Source organism: Spea bombifrons, chromosome 4, assembly GCF_027358695.1.
Source record: "Spea bombifrons isolate aSpeBom1 chromosome 4, aSpeBom1.2.pri, whole genome shotgun sequence".
NCBI lineage: Eukaryota > Metazoa > Chordata > Amphibia > Anura > Pelobatidae > Spea > Spea bombifrons.
The window spans coordinates 51,632,854-51,647,312 of record NC_071090.1 but is presented as its reverse complement, the minus strand read 5'-3'; the positions used below and the strand labels follow the sequence as shown (position 1 = coordinate 51,647,312).

The 14,459-nt window shown below is 38.7% G+C and overlaps 2 protein-coding genes across 3 annotated transcripts; one reads left to right on the top strand and one right to left on the bottom strand.

The window, feature by feature from the left end:
• Positions 1-1,968: 1,968 nt before the first annotated feature.
• DNAJB9 (DnaJ heat shock protein family (Hsp40) member B9) lies at positions 1,969-6,703 on the bottom strand. The gene is made up of 3 exons (XM_053464974.1): positions 6,561-6,703; positions 3,996-4,223; positions 1,969-2,433 (listed from the first exon to the last, which is right to left on the bottom strand). Exons 2-3 carry the CDS (start codon positions 4,210-4,212, stop codon positions 1,985-1,987), a joined length of 666 nt encoding a protein of 221 aa, XP_053320949.1. The 5' UTR covers positions 4,213-4,223; positions 6,561-6,703; the 3' UTR covers positions 1,969-1,984.
• A 14-nt stretch (positions 6,704-6,717) lies between these two features.
• Positions 6,718-11,407, top strand: THAP5 (THAP domain containing 5). 2 transcript variants are annotated; one of them, XM_053464972.1, is made up of 3 exons: positions 6,718-6,789; positions 9,037-9,217; positions 10,034-11,407. In XM_053464972.1, the coding sequence occupies exons 2-3, from the start codon at positions 9,083-9,085 to the stop codon at positions 10,877-10,879; spliced, it is 981 nt and encodes a 326-aa protein (XP_053320947.1). In that variant the 5' UTR covers positions 6,718-6,789; positions 9,037-9,082; the 3' UTR covers positions 10,880-11,407. The 2 variants fall into 2 exon arrangements, with proteins under 2 accessions (XP_053320947.1, XP_053320948.1); XM_053464973.1 differs by lacking the exon at positions 6,718-6,789 and adding an exon at positions 7,214-7,270.
• The last annotated feature ends 3,052 nt before the right edge of the window (positions 11,408-14,459 follow it).

The window sequence follows — 14,459 nt, the reverse complement described above, 5'->3', positions numbered from 1 at the left end:
CCTCATATTACATGAGCTATAACAAGTTGGTTTTGTTTATACATCCATAGGATTAATACTCATATGGAGTATGGCAGAAGAAAGTGCAGAAGTATTAAAAACACTGAACACAAAAAGCAACAAACAGATCATTTGATCACATTGTGTAGACATACAAGAAAAGCAAGTATTGAAAAAATATTGCACGTTGTAACTTTCCATGTTAATGGGCAAAAAAAAAAAAACATTCTTCATTATAATGGAAGCCATTTACCCTACATAATTCTAAAAAAACACCTGAAGTACTTCAGTGAAGAGTCAGGCAGAATTAATATGGGTTTCAGTGTAGGATGTAAGTATGCAATACAAGAACTTCACTGGAGTGTGTGCCCCCTCCATTACACTCAGATGTAAGAATTACACGAAGGAAGAAAACCAGAAATAAGTCATCAATATAATAAAATCACAAACATTTCAAAAGAACAGCTATTAAATTAGTATTCTTGTAATTACACAGTTTACATATTTGTTCGGTTTCGAGGTCGTACATCCCTGGCAACTAAAGGGGGAAAAAGATACACAATATTGACAGATTACATTTCCATTAGATGGAAGCACTTTCTAGATGCATTTCGAGAACAGAGCTTCACATAACCCGCTATACACAGAGCTATCTGTAGGAAGAAGCACTGCAGCTTACTCTCTCCATCTGTTCATGGATCAGAGAAAAATCGCTTCCTGTGAAGATAGTCTACAAGTGCTACAATTACACCACCAAGAAGTGGTGTGTACACCAGTTAGATTACATCTTCATGTTAGTTGTTACTAAAACATCTGAAGTAATGTGATCACCAGATACTCTTGGAAAGCAGTGGGTGTTTAAGCAGGCATTAAGAGTTAGACACTTTTACATTTGGGAGGACCTGCTAGGGTTTATTGACTAAAGAGGGAGCTTCGCTGCTGAGATGCAATTTCAAGTCACTGACTTCTTTATGCACTATGAGGGACTAACAATGCATACGGTATTGTTAATTGGCAAGGTGAATTTCAAGACCGTACTGATATGATCAGTTATATACTATACAGCAAACCACATACTTCTTGCAATAGAAACTTACCACGCGTCACCCTTCATAAAGCATAGTGAACCCGTGAGTCCAAGATGCTAAACGTTCTGGTCAGTGAAATATCGATCCAACACTTAGTGAAATCATTACCCAAGTATGTCCCGACAGAAATAAACTATCTTTTTGGACAAACTAAAATGGGTTACCTTGTTAACAAAATGCAGGAGCTGCAGGAATCAAAGGTTATTTACTGTAATTTGGCTGTAGCCTCTCAATGCAAAGTGAATGTTTAGGGGGGTAGTGTGAGGAGGAAGTACTATCATTTAATTCCTCACACTAAGACACAAAGTGCTTAACTGAAATATATATATATATATATATATATATATATATATATATATATTAGTCATGCTTATAGGGCAGAAAGGCATTAGTAAGGGACAAAGGCTGGCTGGCCACCAGCATTTTTATGGAAGTATAAGTCCACTAATGAGAACCCTCATTCTGTCCATCAAACATTGGGGGTTATCCATAAAAGTGAGAATTACTTTGCATAGTTTTCTAGAGATGTGTATTTAACCACAAATTGTTTAAATTATTGCCTACATTGAAAACATGTTGGGGGATTATCAAACCTATTGCATTATTTAAAATAAAACCCACACACATTCAGCCGATTAGACAGATCTTGAAATAAATAGCCATTCTGAAAATATTTAGCACCCTAATAGGCTCTTGAATTCTATTAATATTTAAGTTCCATGGTGGACTGCTGGCTGTAATCATCAATGCTTTCCTGTATTTTGCTATAAATATATTATCCTTGCTAGCACACTTTAGCACTTTTATATTCTAGAATAAACCTTTTATAGCAAAACATTCACAGGAACTCAACTTTTGTTTTGTGGAAACTAAGCTCTGGTACCAAGAAAAGCAGTTTATTGGCCTGAACAATCTGTGTAGGTGGTAACCATATTCCCTCTGCGTTGGGTAACTGTTCTGCAGTGTTTGCTGGACCCATGAAATCCACCGTTTGTTCTAACATTGTGTCTCTGGGAACCATCAAAGCCACCAAACGTGAACATTTTCTCCATATCTTCAAACATATCGTTAAACAGTCCTCCGCCAAAAGAAAAGTCTTCAAAGTGGCGCTTATGCCTGTTGTGAGATTCTTGGTGATTCCTAAAATGGCTGTCAAAGTGCCTTTTCGATCTAGAGTTTTGACTCTCACCAAAAAAATCAAAGTCTTTGAAGAGGTCATCAAAGTTGAAGTTGAAATGCTGATGGAAATGTTGATCATTACTTGACCTTCCACCACTGGTGAAAGCATCGTGTCCAAACTGGTCATACTCCTTCCTTTTATTTTCATCAGAAAGCGTCTCATATGCTGCAAAATATGTTTACATGAGACTGTTAATTACATAGCAGTGCATTTACAATGAAAAACATAACCTAATAGAATAGTATACTCATCCTAAAACTGAGAAAAGTAATTTAGGAGAACGTTACATTTTAGAATTTTAAATCGGTTTTTTTTAGTGTTCACCTACTGAAGAAGACTAAAACACAATAGATTGCAATACCATATTTCATTTTTATTCATACAAATTCATATAAAGTGAAATACATCACAGTTAGCACTAAAATATATTATTAGTTACCGTATATTCCGGCGTATAAGACGACTTTTTAACCCCAAAAAATCTTCTTAAAAGTGGGGGGTCGTCTTATACGCCGGGTACTTACCAAGCCGGAGGTTCCCACGAAGCCACCAATCTCTCTAATCACTACGCGCCGGCTATTGATGCCGAGCGCAGGGATGCCGTCATGTCCCGGCGCCCGCATCAATTGCCGGCGCGTAGTGATGAGGGAGCAGGGAAGCCCGAGGTCTGGCACTTGAGACCTCGGCTTCCCTGCTCTCTAATCACTAGGCGCCGGCTATTGATGCCGAGCGGAGGGATGACGTCATGTCCCGGCGCCCGGCATCAATAGCCGGCGCGTAGTGATTAGAGAGCAGGGAAGCCGAGGTCTGAAGTGCCAGACCTCGGGCTCCCACAACTGGATGGAAGAAAGAAGACAGAAGATAAGGTAAGAGATGGGGAGAAAGGGACAAAGGGGGGAGAAATATATATATATATACACACACACACACACACACACACGTGTGTAAATATATATATATATATATATATATATATATATATATATATATATATATATATACACACACACACATATATATATATATACATATATATATATACATATATATATATACATATATATATACACATATACATATACACATATATATATACATGTGTGTGTAAAGGCAGGGGTGTGTGGTGAGGGCAGTGTATAAATGTGTATGTATGGACAGGCATATGTGTAGATATATATATATAGATATATATATTATATATGTGTGTGTGTGTGTGTAAGGGCAGTGCATGTATGTATATGTCAGCAAATCAACCAGCAAATCACCGGTAAGGTACATCGCTTGCCGTGATTGGCTGGTTGTTGTATACTGGGTAGAGGGGTAGTCTTATCCGGCGAGTATAGTCCAAACTCTATATTTGGACTGTAAAAGTTGGGGGTCGTCTTATACGCCCAGTCGTCTTATACGCCGGAATATACGGTATTAATCTTAAAGACAATACAGGATATACGGAAATGAAGGCAAAAGCGAGGAAGGAAACCCTCTGCCAGTACCAGTGGACCATGGCTTACTAGGGCAGGAGAGGTGTTACAGCAAGAATGTGAACTCGTCTGAATACCAATGTTTATTTTTAAGGAAATACTACAATATCCCATTTACTAGAATAAAACGGTGTCGCATTGACATACTTTACAGGGATCTCGCTGTTTCACATCAGATGTCCCCATTGAGGCGACACAACAGAAGACAGATAGCATCTTAACTAACAGTACAAACATTTCACTTACCCTCGGCTATTTCACGAAACTTTGCTTCGGCATCCGGACTTTTATTTTTGTCAGGGTGGTATTTCATTGCAAGCTTGTGAAAAGCTTTTTTGATCTGTCGCTCTGAGGCATTTTTAGGAACCCCTAATATGTCATAATAAGTCTTTTTTGCAAGTATTACTTCAGAGATCAACAGGATGCAAACCGCAAACGTGATCACAGACTGCGTGGATGCCATGTCTGGGGATACTGCAAGAAAAGGAAAATAAAAATGTTTCAGAAATTCACATCAAGAACCACAGTTGGAAGTTAATCTTTAAAGTGTAAATGATGGGGGAGACACCTGAGGTACACAGTTTAAGCATGTATGGTCCCTTGACATTTGATCATGAATATATGCTTATGTAGAGTGGTAGATACCTGGATACTAAGTTACCAAATTGTTTATGGACTCCTGTGCCCATTAACAGTCTAGCATTGTCTCTACATTCATACATAAAACGGAAGTTCAAAACAAATGGATTTAAAAGTGCCACCATTTGTGATTTTGCATTTTTATACATGTGCTACAAACATTATTAAAGCTAACCTGTGTTCTTAAACACTACTGCTACTGAATTCTATTGAATCACATACTAAGAAGTATTACTCCGTGATTGACCCTTTCCTTAGAAAAGTCCAAAATATTGTTAGAGGCTTTCCAATACATAATCAGCAACAGCTAAGGTGAGCGCGGCTTTACAACCTGCATTCCTTCTGGTTAATGACCCAATAAAGGGAGGTCATATGCTACGCTTGCGTCTACAATAAGATTAGTATTATTCTCACACCAAACCAGAAAATGAATACCTATCATAGGCTAGTTATATTGCCAAGTAGCTCTCATTACATACGAGGTATTGTCAAGTGTATATGTATATATGTATATATGTATATATATACACATCTCAAATTCTCAATACTGTTAGTTCTTTTTTTCATGCTAGAACTCCTTGTTGTAAACCCTATATATTCACTTTAAGGCAATTAGCACCTGGGTGACTAAAGTTGCATCAGAGTTGCAAAGAAGAGAATCTTGTGTCGTTTATTCCCAAATCAATTAAACACAAGAACACGCAATCCTATCCACTCCAACCACGGGCAGTGTAGTTGTTTATTATCTGGGTTATACAACTAACGCAGATTTGCTAGATATGTACTAGCAACACACAAAAGCTGCCCAACAAGGTGCTGAATCCTTGAGAATTAACATAATTACGATAGCTGTCACAACACCAATGGTATGCGGAGGAACGTTACACAACGGGGTGCAACACGTCACTCTAAAGCCAAAATCATAGCAACGGACAACACTCTGCGCATATGTGTGACAGAGATATACACACATATACACACACACACACTCTCTGCTGCTCAAAAGTTTGGGGTCACTTGCCTGTTTTTAGGGAAAGCATGGAAATTTCTACCTATAACAATTGCAAAAGGGGTTTCAAATGATCAATTAGCCTTTCAAACTTAAACTTGGATTAATGAACACAACGTGCCATCGGAACACAGGAGTGATGACTGCTGATAAAGGGCATCTGTACTTTATGAAGATATTCTATTAAGCTACCAGCTACAATAGTTATTTACAACATTAACATCTACACTGTATCTATGATCCATTTTATGTTAAATGATTTAAAAGGGACAAAATCCACTTTTCTGTCAAAAACAAGAACACCAAGTGACCCCATTTTTTTTCTCTCAACAGTAGCGTGTGTGTGTGTATATATCAAATAACAGATGACATAAGTATCTTGTGATAATACCTTCTTTATTGGACTGACAAGCTTTCGGGAGCTCTCCTCCCTTTCTCAAGTCTAAAACATTGAGAAACATTCCAAAATTCTGTTAGAAATATAAGAAAAGTATTACCACAAGATACTTATTCCATCTGTTATTTGATATTGACACCACTGGACTAATAAGGCTACAACCTCTACTCTTACATACATACATACATACATATATATATATATATACATATATATATATATATATACATACATATATATATATACATACATATATATATATATACCTGTATATATATATACACACACACACACACACTACAAGCCAAGTACAGACAAAGTTTCAGCAAACAGAGGGGGCTATTCAATAAAGGAAGAGTTGTTTCAGCTTTTTGACTTCATTGTACATTAGGAAGGGGCAACCCCAGTGAACTCCTGAAGCAGGAAGCGCTTGGCTACCTCGGCAGAATGAATTGTGAAACCATCAAGGGTTCTTAAAAGTCTTCTCACACACTGAATTATACGTTATAAGTCTTCTTGCTGGACAAACCTGCTAGTGAAGGGCTTCCATAAGGAATAGCGAAGCGAGGGCGTTTAAGAACACAACTTTGCCTTTAGGGAATAAACCCCCAAAACATACTTAATATCAAAGTCAGGGGGCTTACAAGGCCTGCTAAAACCCCACAGGCAGGCTTACAGGTACCTAAATAATACGCACTTCACTCACAAAGCCCCTAGCAATATATGCCAACGCGACTTCAGCCAACAGCACTCCACATGTACTCACCTGTCACCCGTTATCCGCAGCTTGCCCCGAAGCAAGGACTTATCTGTACTACTGCTGCCACCCCGCCCACTCCACAGCCTGCACCCGCGCCAGCAGCTCTGCTACACGACACGCTCGGCCATTGGGTGGAAAGCAGCATGTGACCTTAAGCGCACGTGGAAAGCTGTTGTTACTTCGAACAGGCATGAACGTCATTTCCGCTGACATGTCCTTACCTAGTCTCGCAGAGGTAATGAGTTCTAATCACCGGAGTGGAATGAAGTTATACGTTTAATTGTATGGTGCTCAGACTGGCGTTTTATTGGGGAAGCCATTTCGTGGACACTGAATTGGTCTTCGCGTCTACTCCAAAGGGTGTATTGCCGGCTTGTTTGCGAAAGCACGAGCAACCGCATTCCTTCTAGAAAAGAGTGCGAAGTGCAAAGCTTTGCGCTGACGTCACTTACCAAAGATGCGCTTACGGCGGCCATGTCTTAATCGGGCACCGGTTTACATGACTGGTCTTTTAAGTATTCAGAGTGTGTTCTTTGGCGAAGCTTAAAATAGTGTAATAGCACAGTACATGACTTCCACCCTCCCTCACTGTATTTGATAGTACTTTCCACAGGCAAGCCAACATGGCAGACTAGTCCTTTAAGTTTCGCCACTGCCAGTGACTTCGGGAGCCCGGATGCGGAATCATGCCAGAAAGCAGTCCCCGTGGTTGAAAGGTGATGTGTAATCATGACTCGGTACTGCTCGGCTTCATTCTGCAAAAACCGGGGAGGGCAAGTGCTTGGCGTACAACGCAGAGTGTCCTATTATCCGTGAGTTTGATCTCCCAGGACGGAAAGTCATGTCCTGGGTGCCCCCACAGAAATGTACATACAGTGCAGGTATCCTGGGAATGCCAGCGCCTCTTCTACTGTAGATGGCATATGAAAAAGGGACCTCTGAGGTCTTGAAAGCAAAAGTGACTCCACATTTTTCTATGAACATGGTAGCCTTCTCACGCACTTCCAAAGCTCCCCTTCAGCCTAGTAAATATTAAGTACATTTATAAAGGTGATGCCTTTATCAGCTAATTGATTGCAAGATTTCCAAACTATGTAGGTCTCTTCTTCGGGTGTATTAGTCTAGACAGCTTGCAATCTATTATACTTTTGCAATGATCTTTACCAAATTAGTTCTTTCTATGGCTAATGCTAACATTTTGTACTGATTAGACTGGCGCTGATTGGCTAGATTTGCCATATTTTCCCAGGACATTCTTCAGCCCACATGCCAAAAGGTAGTACTTTATATTCCGCTGATCAGCAGCAATGCCCGATGTGACGACTCCACGCAGCCCTCCGCTTTATCGATCATTTCTGCTTTTGAAAATAAATGAGACCAACGCTTTCATACAATAAGTTGTAAATACCTCTGTTTTAACAGAAAGTCATGTTAAAGTCAAGATTGTAAGCTTGCGAGCAGGGCTTTCTACACCTAATGTATCGGTTTGTCTTAGTCTGTCAATTCTCGCCTTGTCATACCCCTTGAAAATACCTATGTATTGTAAATTGCTGGCACTATATAAATGATTAAAGTGTACTCTGTCCTTGGTATAACCTTAGAAATAACTCATCTGCTGACTCCATTGTTCTATTGGGGTACTGCTAGTAAAAGACCAAGTAAGACTTAGCTATCCAATACCAATTAGAGGGACGCTCCAGGCTTCCTATGCACTTTAATGAATATGATAATTTCCCCCTTTCCCACCCCCCAACTAAATGCCCAACACATCTCCCTGCATGTGATATACTCACCTCCGTTCAGGGCTGGATGGGGGAAAGCTGCGGGTTGGGGTTCAACCCCCCCCCGAGCATGCATAAAAAGTGCTTCAATTGATTTCATTTGGGGCTCTTTCTATTCACTGATTGACTGCTGCGCTGTTGTCTTCTACCAACGACATACTTCTCGGGTGTCCCGATTTACTATATACTGTCCTATTTTAGGACCCAAATTCCTCTGTCCCTTTTTCCTCACCTAATGTTCTTTTGTAGTCGCGTATCAGTGTCCTACATCCTTAATAGTCACAATAGTGTATATAAGGAGCAGAGAACATGGTTATTCAGGAAATAGTTTAGATTTGTTATTCTTCTAAATTCTTTATTCAGGTGCATAACTCATACTAGTAAAGTGACCAGTCCTTTAACCACATCCCCGTAAGTTTCACTGTTGTCATACGTAATGTAGGGAGTTTTTAAAGCTATCCAGTTATTTGAGCGGCAAATAAATAGGTTAATGTATAAAACAAGGTTATCTGCTATTGAGCTGTACTCTTCTGAATCCACCAAACTGCAAAACGCCAGCAAAATTTCATATTTTTTGAACTTGGAAACCTTTTTGGTGGAGACACTATTCATGTTTTTTTGCCTTATTTCCCTTTATTAATTTCATTATGAATTTGGTGTTTCAGTGCTGTTGATTTTTTGATATTTTCGCTTTTGTATAGATTTCCGCTTCATGACAAAAGAAGACTACAGGAATGGTTGCGGAATATGAAACAAGTCAAGTGGTATCCTACCAAGCACCAGGTTCTATGCAGTGACCATTTTACCCCAGACTCATTCAATATCAGATGGGGTGTTCGATATTTAAAACACAATGCTATTCCAACTGTTTTTAGTTTCCAGGTAAGCATTTATGTGACATTTTCTATATTTAATGAAAAAACAGTGAATCTGTTAGCTAACTAAGCAAGCAAGCAAAGTGTAAAAACTGCTTACCCTCCCACCAGAGGCCTTCCCAGTTAAAACATCTTCTCTCAAACTCATCCAGGGTACCGCTTGCACCCCCCTCCACACACAAACACTCAGGTGGGTGCATGCAGATGGTTTGGAGGCCCATCATCCTCGCAGCAGGGCACAGACTCCCCATCTATCCCTTTACATCCTTTTCACCCGGTTGCTACCCCCTCCATGACATTTTCATTTACTGAAGCCAGGATATGTAAGTAGGAAGGATAGTTAAGTATAGTTCCAGTACATCCTTTAAGTCAATGGGGGCCTAGGCATGTAGCAAAACTCATGCCAAATGGACTACATAACTATATGGCCAGAATGGCCATTTACAGATCACACAGGGCAAGTTTAGCCATTCTTACAGGAACTCAGCGGGTTTGATCATTGCAGAATTTAGCCAGTCGTATGAAATGTTTGTCATTGAAAAGTACAAGATTCCATGGTTTCTGTGTGTAAAGCTAAGAATTATAATAATTTGTTTCTTCTGTACAATTTTTATGTGGTACCATTTATGTTAGTGTAATAAGCAAAATGTGCATAGTTGAAAATGTTCACTGTACATACCCATGTGGAAGCATTATATTATTATTATTATTCAAACTGAATGTGAGCAATTGTTTAAACTAAAACAAATGCTACGAAGGAAGAAATAGAATTGAATGAAACAGGGACTTTATATTTTTACAACTCTGTTTCTTCTCTCCCAAGGATCAGATTCATTTGAACCTGAACGCGAGCTCAGAGGAAGGAACAATAGGAGATAAGAAAGAGTCAGTTATGTTTTGCCGGCCAAAAGTTAGCACATCACAGACTCAAATTGTTTTACCGACTCTATCTAACGATGCTAACATTAAACAGCCTCACCTGTTAAACTTGACAAACAACAATACAATATTGAACCTTGGATTAAAAGAGGTACATTGTCAACAGTCACGAAAAATACATCAGGTACCTATTTGCCAGAGAATGAATTTGGAAACGTATCATGCAACCACTAGCCCAATACCATGTTTGATCTCTGACCACGACAACGTAGGCTTGGAGAATCAGACATCAGAACAAGATGGTTTCATGATAGAAACTCTGACTCTGCTCCAAAGAGATCACCGTAGAAATGCACAAGAAGCCTTGGAATATGAACATCTTGATTCTGTCAGCCAGACCATTGAGCAGCTTGGTACACCTGAAGGATCTGTGGTCTCAATTGTCGTACAAGGAGAGGCTTCTGATCAACCGCCTCCTTCCACTCTTTCGGTTATTGCTAATGATCATCATTACACAAATACTGCACAGCCTGATTTAGAAAGTGCTGGAATTTTAGAAAGTGAACATTCATATTGCAGGCAGGAACTTAGCAGGGATCAGCTCCGGGACACAATTGCCCAGCTGAAATCCAAAATTGCACTGCTTGAAGTACAGGAAAATACTACTTTGTCCCGCCTGAAATCACTTGAAACCTTCATCAAACAATTAAAGAAGGAAAACTTGCTATCTGCCGAAAAGCTGAAAATAGTTGAAAAGTGTTTCAGTAGCTTTGATATTGCTATAGTATAGTTTACAGTACAGGGTTGCTTCTTCTTAACTCAATGGATCAATTAGTCCTATGCACTGAAGATTTAAGTTCAGTATTAAGACCGCCTTACCTACTAAAACATGAGTGCACTGAACTACATCCAAATACAAAGATTGATATTATTGATAAAAATGATTGAAAACTGATTTCACAATAGACTTACTTCATCGAGATGACCAAAGCTTGACCCTCATCATGATCCTTACAATGTCACACTACCAATACCGATCAAAAAAGGAATCTAAACTTCTAATAGTTGACATTTAGCTTTGACCAAAGTGTAGCCTGATTGCTAAAGATTGTAGATGTATGTGTGTTAATGTTGAACAAAACCATTTTTTTTTATATTCTCATGAATTTGTTAGCAGCCGTATGACTGGCCTTTCTGTGTGATTTTGATAAGTGATACACAATTCTATGCAAGCTACGGGTGTGTGATATATGAATACAAATGCATTGATGTATACTGTTTTTTGGAAAAACGTGAATTGTTTTTCAGCCAATTTGCATCTATCATCGTTTAATTTAGAATTTTTCATTAAAATGTATTACAGGGTTCTGCTATTAAAGTGTATGCATTAGGAAGGGCAAAGTTATGATTTTACAGTATATACACAATTTAAATAAGTTGGGGGACCCACACCTGTGCTCAAGGAATGTCCCTTTGTTTGACTGCCCTCATCGGTGTGTTATGGGACAGTTAATGGTGTGAACTCACATAAAATGTGGTTTCAGTTGCACTCCTTTATTGATGCAGCCATCAGTAGCCTACTGACATGGGGATGGTGTCTAAAATGTAATTATTTCTGTTCATTTAATATTCAAAGCAGGTGAATAATTACACAGCAGTGTTCAGTTAATGATACATTTAACCTGATGCTTTATATGGATTATAGAACGGAAAAGGAACACCTTCACGAGTGAGTAGGTCTTAGAAAATGAAAAATAATTTACAATACCCTACAAATCTTGCTGCTCCCGCAGATCAACACTCCTCATAAGTGTTGTAACAAACGGTATATAGACAATGGTCGGGGCGCATAGATATGTGGGAGAAAAAATAAAACAAAATATAGTGTAATAAGTTCGTACAAAAAATTAAAAATTTAAGGTATTTGTTGCACTCACAAGTGTATTAGAAAATGAAAGCTCGTCAGAAGTCCACACTCTCTTTCGTCTTTGGAACTTCTGTATAAACGATAGAAAACGAAATAGTGCGATAAAACTAGATATGGTTTAATAAATATAGATTAAAAACTTACAAACGAGTAGGCATAACAACTGGGTTATGCGTAAAAGCAATGTCCTTCATAAAGGTAAATGGACGATCAGCAAGTCCTTGTAAAAGTCCAGGTTTCGATAGTTATAAAATTCTCAAATTGTCTCAACGCGTTTCGCCGATTTTGTTTCGGCTTCCTCAGGAGAAAATCAAAAATCAATCTGTGTCCTGTCTGTTTTCGCGGTTTTTTAAAGGTCCCGGCTCGCCGTCTCCTTCTGTTTGCGTCATCTCTACGTCATCACGTTTAGTCTTTTCTTTTTTCTTTTCTATTAGATTCCTCAAGACGAAATGACAGCTTTATATGGATTCACTGCTCTGTATATGGTGTTCTACAATAGGTTTAATGTCCGGGTGCAGGAAGTGCTTGGCTGCGCCTCTGTAATGTATAGTGAAATCAATCTATATACACATTGTATCGTTCATTATAGGCCAGCTTAGCCCTTCTTGCTGGATAAACATGCTAGAGTTCATAATGAAGAGTGAAATTCATTAAGATCACAACGCTCCCTTTAATGGTGGTAAGGGATTTAGGCGTATTTTGTTTCCACTGAAACTGCCATCTTCTATTGGCACAGCCCACATGTTTGTATGGAGTATGGTGTCTGACAGGGTGTTCAGCAGTAAATCTGATTGGTCATGCAAGGCACCTATAAAATTTGCCCAGCAGATCTGCAATGAAGCCTATGGTACTAGAGACCAACCTTTGTAAGAAGTGTGTGTGCATTGATTAGATGCAGTATTTGTGGTTTCCCTACACATTCATGAAATGCTATTCATAACATATCCAACGTCTCTACTTCTAGAAAGAATGTTTTATGTGTTATGCTTTCAGTGATGTTCATTGTGTGATTAGACCAGAGCATTGCGGACATTTTCTAAAAGTTGTGCCTGTGTTATCTTTCTGTATTTTAACATCCTAAGCCTGTTTGCATTTTGGAACATTTATGATCTCATAATTATTCATTTTACATCAGTCCTGATGTAATTTTTCTTAAAATACCTCTAATAAATAAGTTTATCAGACATATTTGTGTCATATTTCTTTCCTGAAAATCTTTATGTCACATAGTGAGTGTGCATAGACTTTTATGCAATAGTTCTTTTTTTGGGGGTTAAGACAGAAACGTAGCGAAGAAGGAAGGACTAATTTGCATCAAGGCAAGAGCGCCTACTTTGCAGGTCCCATTCAGTAGCAGTGACCGAACTTTACCTACTTAGTGTGTGTGTGAAGTACTTAGAACCAAGGCATCGTTTTCAGTTTGTAACGCGTGCCCTGGTTTTCTCTGATTTTATGTCATGTGACCCAAAAGTAGGCAGTGATAGGTTGTTGCGATATAAACTGCAAAGCTTTCTAAAAGGTTCTGAATTTCACCTGATTAAAGTTTCAGACGAAACCATAATATGACAAGGTTTATTTACTTACCATACTAGCGCAATTAATGTTTTGTCTACATGGAACATCTCTATCGAAACAGCATTGGATGAGGCTTTAAATCGGGAGAATCACCCAGTCAGTTACAGGAATAATGCATTCGACCCAGTCGAGGTGTCACAACATGTAGCACTTGGAAATAGGTTCACATAGTTAAAATTGGGAAGTTCATATATGCCTAAGAAAAAAAAAAAACCCTTATAAAAGTAACAATTTATTATATTTATTTTACTTTTGCACCAGGCCTGGACTGGTCATCTGGCACACTGGGCAAAGGGCAACATACTTAAATACTATTGAGTCCCTCAGTGTACCGCCACTTATCGGATACACTCGACCACGTAATATAAGAGTATAGAACGCAATGTACGGCCATACTTGCATCATTTGGGACCTGCTGTTCTTAAGAGACTCTTGCCTTGATGTGACATTATTTCTTATGTCATCGAAACAAGCAGTACTGGCCTATGTGATGTTTTATTATGTGCGGCTCAAGCCAGAAGCAGAAGTGTTTACCTTCCTCAGCTTGTCGGTGCAAATAGCTAATAAAATAATGTGTGTAACACATTTACCATAACAGTATAAAAGGATCAAAAGTGTTTTTATGTTATCTCATTGACATCAATAGTAATTACAGGTGAACAAAATTGTAGCTGTATACATATATATATATGTGTGTGTGTGTGTGTGTGTATATATATATATATATATATATATATAATCTGTGTTGTTTTCTTTTTTCATATGCAATAGTTGCCTCAGCCTCTTACAATCAGCTGTATCCCTAGGGAAACGCATCATTTTCCAGGTAAACACCCTGCTATTCATAATCAAAGTGGCTTATGTTCCT